The sequence below is a fragment of the Pogoniulus pusillus genome, chromosome 27 (genome assembly GCF_015220805.1).
Source record: "Pogoniulus pusillus isolate bPogPus1 chromosome 27, bPogPus1.pri, whole genome shotgun sequence".
In the NCBI taxonomy this organism is placed as follows: domain Eukaryota; kingdom Metazoa; phylum Chordata; class Aves; order Piciformes; family Lybiidae; genus Pogoniulus; species Pogoniulus pusillus.
Window position 1 is genome coordinate 9,005,240 of NC_087290.1, and position 6,391 is coordinate 9,011,630.

Here is a 6,391-nt window from a genome sequence, read left to right on the forward strand (position 1 = left end):
GAGGGCAATGAAGCTGGGGAACGGCCTGGAGAATAAATCTTATGAGGAGTGACTGAGGTTGCTGGGGATAGTTAGTTTGAGGAAGAAGAGGCTGAGGGGAGACCTCACTGCTGTCTACAACTACCTGAAGGGACGTTGCGGAGGGGCTGCTGCTGGTCTCTTCTCACAGGTAACTGGGAACAGAACGAGGGGGAATGGCCTCAAAATGAGACTGGGGAGGTTTAGATTGGCATTAAGAGAAAACTTTTCATAGAGAGAGTGGCCAGGGATTGGAATGAACTGCCCAGGGAGGTGGTGGAGTCACCCACCCTGGATGTGTTTAAGGATCGTTTGGATGTGGTGCTTAGGGATATGGTTGAAGGTGAATCTCTGTGAGGAGGGTTCTAGGTTGGACTTGGTGATCCTGGGGGGCTTTTCCAACCTGGATGTTTCTGCGATTCGTTTCTGCCGGGTGAGTCCCGGGGAGGGCTGACATCCCCCGGGGTGCCTTTCTCCTGTTTCCCCCCTCTTTGAGACAGCCTTGTGCGTCCTCAGTGCCTGTCTGTCCTGGCGATTCCCGCAGCCCCCTGGGGACGATGCTCGCCGTTCCCTTTCCCGGGGCTACGCATCCCAGCCGCGGCAGGGCGGTGCCGAGGCGATGCCGGTGCCCACGGCGGCGGCAGAGCGGCGGCAGGGCGGGCCTCGGGAGCCGGGCGGGGCGGGGCGGTGCCGGGGCGGTGCCAGTGCCCGGGGCGGTGCCGGTGCCGGTGCCCGGGGCGGTGGCGGGGCGGGCCCCGGGGCAGGGCGAGGTGGAGCCGTCGGGCAGCGCAACCGATGCCGATGGGAGCGCAGGAGAGGCTGCGGGCAGGTGGACGCCCATGGCTTTTAGCCCGGGGCTGCTGGTGGTGGCCGGTTCCTTTGCTGCTTTCCGCCTGTTGAACCGGGAGCTGGAGCGGTTGGTACCGCCGCCGCCCTCGGCCCGCCGCAACCGCTGGAAGTGGCGCAACATCTGGACGTCGCTGGCCCATAGTGTGCTCAGCGGCGGCGGGGCGCTGGCGGGGTGAGCGGCCTGGGCACCGCAGAAAACCGGAGGGCACCTGGGCCCGGGGGAGGGCACCGGGCTGTCGTGGGGAAACGGAGACGTCGACGGACCCCGACGGGAACCTGCGGCCAAGGCGGGCACCGGGGGAGACTGAGTCCCCACCCGGGAGGGAGGGGGAATGAGGGTCTTGGGGGACCCTGAGGGATGTAGACCTGGAAACTATGAGATACTGGAGGATGGGGGAGGGATTGAGAGGCACCAAGGGGATCGGGGCACAGGGAGCACCAAGAGGATAGGGAGACTCTGGGGGGAACTGAAGAACAGGAGTGGCCACGGGGGGACCAAGGGGACAGGAGGGCTCCAGGGAGTGTTGGCAGCACCAGGTGTATGCTGGAAGGGAACTGGGAGCCAGAGACGCTGCCTGCCACTCACAACCCCTCTCCTCACAGGTTCTACCTCCACCCTGAGCTGTCCGAGGATCTGGTGGGCACATACCCACCCGGGGCACACAGCTTGGTTGCTGTATCTGTAGGTGAGATGGGGGGAGGGGGCTGCCCCCTGTCCTGCACCCTCGGGAGGTCTTCGGGGGCTCAGCAGTGCCTGTCACGAGTCCTTCGAGCCACGTTGCAGGCAGCGCTGGCTCAGGCACTCCAGACAATCGTCCTATTCTTGGCAAAGGACAGTGGCTCCTTTCTGTCCCACGGCACCCGCAGCCAGGAGGTACTGGGCACCAGGCTGTCTGCCACCATCCTCGTGGGACAGCCAGGACTTGAGGCATCCCAGAAGTACCTGTGATAGGAGGCTGATGCAGCTCCCCCCAAAGTCTCAAGCTACACCTGCTGATGTGAAGGCCAGGAGCTTTGAGCCTTCCGTCTGTGTGAAGCCTCCCTGCTGCCTCGTAGGTGCCACCAGCTCTGTGCTCAGTGCTAACAGGTTTCCCAACATGGGAAGCTTGAGCATCTAAAATGCTGACATGGGGCTGGTTTGATGGCAAAGAATGCTGCAGCTGTTAAGGGTTATATGGGGTGGGATCTGATCCTGGGATAATAATGTGAGTGAGGGCCTATGTGCTGCCTTCACTGTCACCCTTCTCCAGGAACAGATTCAAGCAATCAGTCAGTTAGTGCCTGTCCCTAGGAGCATGTCCTACAGAGTGACTGCAGGAGGGACCCAAACCACACCAATTTCCTTCTCTTGCTGTATGTGATGTTGCTCTGTGTGTGACTCACCACCCACCCAGGGTTTGGCCTGAGCTGTGGCCATCACTTCACTGAAGGGGTTGCCCATCCCACTCGGGTGCAGAGCCTGTTGGGGTGGGGGCTTCCCTTGGCATAGCCCTTCCTGCCCTTCTTCTTTGCTCATGGCCTCTCTGATCCTAGGTTATTTCCTTGAAGACTTTGTGGACATGTTGTGCAATCAGAAACTTCATCAGTCCTGGGAGCTGCTCTTCCATCACTCCGTGGTGAGTCCCTCAGCTGCTCTATGATGAACAGACCCTGACATTTGTACCCAGGGAAACTGGGGTGGGGAACACAAGCAAGGCTCTTGCTGTTGCTGTTGTGGGTATTTGCTGCCTGTTCAAACAATCTGTTGGATTTTTCTGCTCGGGAAAAGGAGCCCAGACAACCAGGTTTGGAGCTCATCTTGGTCCTGTAGGACTTGTCTACTCTTTGAAGGTCTGCAGAAAGGCACCCAAAGACAGGGTAGGAAAAAACACTGTGTGTGCACAGAGGAGTGGGGGAAGAGGGCTGGGCTGGGAAGCTGATAACAGTGGTGTGGACAGACAGTGGCACAGGTATCCCTACTGGCACCAGTAAGCAGTTCAGCTCCTAATGGCTCTCAGCCAATTGAACATCTGCCAGAAAGGGCTGCACATCACTTTCTTTCACCTCCCACTCTCCGGGGTGCTGTCCTCTCATTTGGGTCAGAGCCATGACCACAGGGCTGAGGTGGCTGGAGAAGCTTTGGTGCAAGAGTGCACTAGTGTACACTCTGCCTGTCTTGCAGCTGGCTGCACCTGGTGAGGGTTTCTTTTTGATCACTTCCCATGTCTGGATGCTGGAAGGCTGTGGATGCTGCACGGCAGAGTGGTGGCGCAACCTGGAGCTGAGCAGCAAAGATGCTTCAGTGTACAGGGAAGGCACTGGGACCTGCAGGGCCTGTGGATGGGGGACAGGGACGGCACCAGGACCTACCTGGGATAAGACAGGGGACATGATGGTCAGACCTGCTGTCTTGCAGAGCACAATGAGCCTGTGGCTTCGCCATTGCTGCTTGTGAGTTAAAAGGTCATCTCCACAATAGAGCTAATTCAGGCCAAGACAGTGACTTAACGAGCAGGGAGCAGATAATCTCATTAAAGAGCCAATACAGAGAGCAGCATTAATGGTATAAACTGAAGAAAGGACTGAGTGTACTGAAGTGTGGGCAGGCAGAGCCTGTCTCCTCTGCCCAGCAGGGAGGGTGCGGGGCAGGAATCATCCCTGCTCTGCCTGCCCCCAGCAGCTCTGTCCTCTGCTGCAGCATACAGCAGCCACAGGGTGTTTGAGTCCAGTTGGGGCATCCCATGGGGCTCTCTGATCCACCAAAGCTGCTTAATCCCTGCAGCATACCTCTTCTGGGGAGAATCCCTGTGCCAGCAGCAACTGTAGCCCTGGGCTACATACAGCAGCTCTCTGTGTACAGAAAAACCTGTTGGACCACAACCAGGTGACAAAAGCAGGGGTAGGTCTGGCTGCTCTGTCTTTTCTGCCAACCTAGAGTTTATAGAAGCCTTTCCTCTTGCTCCCACTGGAAAACAAAACAATCTGTTCAGGTTTCAGGCACCAGTGGGGAGGTTTTATCTCATGCCTGAGCCCGCAGCACGGGCTGGAGGCTGCAATGCTGCAGTGATACGTGTGGGGTGGTTACCAGTGGTTTGGCATTGGTGTGGTAACCATTTCCGCATCTTCACCACACTGTGCCCAAGATGTCTTCAGCTTGCAGCAGCTGAGAGCAACCAGCTCCAGGGCTCAGCCTGTCTCCTTTCTCATTCTCAGGTGATTGTCTGCTTCAGTATTGCAGTGCTGCTCCATCAGTACGTCGGGTTTGCCCTGGTGGCTTTACTGGTGGAGATCAACTCCATCTTCCTCCACCTGCGGCAGATCCTGCTCATGGCCAACTTGGTGCACACCACTTGCTACCGCCTCAACAGCATCATCAACCTGGGCACCTACGTGGTGTTCCGCATCGCCACGCTGGCCTGGATGGCTCGCTGGCTGCTCCTCAACCGGCAGAACGTGCCCCTGGCCACCTACGCTGTGGGTACGGTGGGCATGGCAATCATGACGCCCATGAACATCATCCTCCTCTACCGCCTGCTGCGCAGTGACTTCTTCAAGTCCAGCCGGGATGTGCAGCAGGAGAAGGATCAATAGCTCCTTGCCTCGCAGGGTCCAGGGGATGGGCAGTCCCAAGCCCGTGGAGGAGGAGGCCAGCAAAGCACAGTGGAGGTTGAACGTGGCTGTTTCAGTAGCTTGAGATGATGGTCGGCACTAACAGAGCATGAGGGCTGGTGGCTGCAGATCCTTAGCCTTTGGCAGAGAAGGTGCCCATGGAGCAGGCACTGGGGCTGTGCTCCCCTGTGCCTTTGGATGACGTGGCTGGGTGACTGGCAGCTGCTCAGAGAAGCCTCAACAGCTCCTGCATCTCCACGAGGCACCGCTGAGTTAAGAAGGTAGCTGAAGAGCACTGTTTGCTCCACTGCTCTTCTGGACATCCAAACACCACAGCCTGTTTCTAACCCCTTGAGGCTGCAGCCCACAGCATCCCATCAGTCATGGGATGCAGTGCCTAGCTCTTAGTTCTCTGTGGCACTTCCCACGGGAACACCACCACGAAGGAGCGTCTTCAAGGTTTTGCCCTCGAAGCCAGGGCCAGTAAAGGCCAAACCCTGCACTCCTGAGTCCTCCCCAAGGAAATTGTCCCAGGTGGGTGATGGAGGGAGAGGATGATACCAATCTGGTTGGGCTGCTGCCCACTGTGGGAGCCAGACTGGGGACAAAGCACAGGGCAGTGGACACTGCAGCACTGTGCTCAGGGGTGGGCAACCAACTTCTGACAAATGGATTTTTTTCTGTGCTGTTTTGCTCCCAGATACATTAAGTGCCCACAAATGATCACAGGAGGGCATGAGTTGCTGGCTGGGATGATGCTGTGTGGCATCACAGATGTGGAGTTTTCAGGCATAGGCATCTGCTGAGATTTGGGCATGTATCAGGAACGGAAAGTTCTGCTGCACAGCCCAGTGTAATGCTCTTGCCCAGCAGCAAGAGCTCTTACTAACACAAGATTTTAATAAATGGCTGCAAATTAAACTGCCTGAGGAGTAGAGGCTTAGAGGAGGACAAGGAACTCAGCATCCCAGCCTGCTCCAGGGGTGCCACTGCTTAGCACAGTGCTGCTGATCCTGCGTCTCCCCACCATGGAGTGAAAATACACTGTGCACTGGCACAGTCCTGGGCTTTTCCCACCCCCTCCTTTCTGTGGAGGAAAATGAAAGTTTCTGCTGTTCCTGCTGATGCTTTTCTGCTCTCCTAGGCAAGTGGAGGCTGTGCTTTCCTTGGGGCTGGCAACTGAGAGGCTAAATGGTGGCAGGTTGTGTGCCAGCTTCCACCGCAGCTCTACCTTTAGCCCTGCTGCTCCGAGCTGCTTGTGACCTGTTGAGTAAGGGACATGATGGCTGTGAAATGGGGCAGGGTGCAGGCAGAGCACCCAGCCTGTGGCTTCCCTGTTCTCATTCATAGAATCATAGAGTCAACCAGCTTGGAAGAGACCTCCAAGATCATCCAGTCCAACCTAGCACCCAGCCCTATCCAATCAACTAGATCATGGCACTAAGTGCCTCATCCAGTGTTTTCTTGAACACCTCCAGAGATGGAGCACTAGATGCCAGCCTATAACAAAGCTAGGATCCTTGTGGTTCACTCTACCCCTTCAGGCTTCCTAGGATTTTTTTTTTTCTTTAATCCATATATTTTAAATTATTTTTACTCCACATACCCTTTTCCTCACCAGTTCCCACACCCTGATCTGTTCTCCCAGCAGCCCAGTGCCATTTATCAGAGCAAGATCATCCCACTCAGGATTACGTGTAAATGGTTCTGAGAAATCCACTGGGTCTGTCATGCTTTCCCTGTGGCAAATAACCTTTAACTCAAAAATCTCTCCCTCAGTTTGAAAAGCTGGGGCTCAGGATGAAGCAACACACTGCTTGGAGTGGGTAGCACTTTGTTTTGAGGAGGAAAAGAAGGGAAGAGACACATTTCTGCCTGGGCAGGGAAAGACAAGCGATACGTGTGGGCAGTGGGAGGCTGGAGATGACTCGTGGCC

General features: G+C 56.5%; 1 protein-coding gene across 1 annotated transcript; it reads left to right on the forward strand.

Annotated features, from left to right (window-relative positions):
* The first annotated feature begins 787 nt into the window (after nt 1–787).
* On the forward strand, nt 788–5,376 carry TLCD2 (TLC domain containing 2). Its single transcript, XM_064165993.1, has 4 exons — nt 788–1,039; nt 1,471–1,553; nt 2,401–2,483; nt 4,060–5,376. The coding sequence occupies exons 1-4, from the start codon at nt 858–860 to the stop codon at nt 4,435–4,437; spliced, it is 726 nt and encodes a 241-aa protein (XP_064022063.1). The 5' UTR covers nt 788–857; the 3' UTR covers nt 4,438–5,376.
* The last annotated feature ends 1,015 nt before the right edge of the window (nt 5,377–6,391 follow it).

Coding starts and splice junctions, on each gene's coding strand:
- TLCD2 (XM_064165993.1), top strand. CDS start 858: ATGGCTTTTAGCCCGGGGCTGCTGGTGGTGGCCGGTTCCTTTGCTGCT. Junction 1,040..1,470: donor GGCGGCGGGGCGCTGGCGGG/GTGAGCGGCCTG, acceptor CTCTCCTCACAG/GTTCTACCTCCACCCTGAGC. Junction 2,484..4,059: donor TGCTCTTCCATCACTCCGTG/GTGAGTCCCTCA, acceptor TCTCATTCTCAG/GTGATTGTCTGCTTCAGTAT.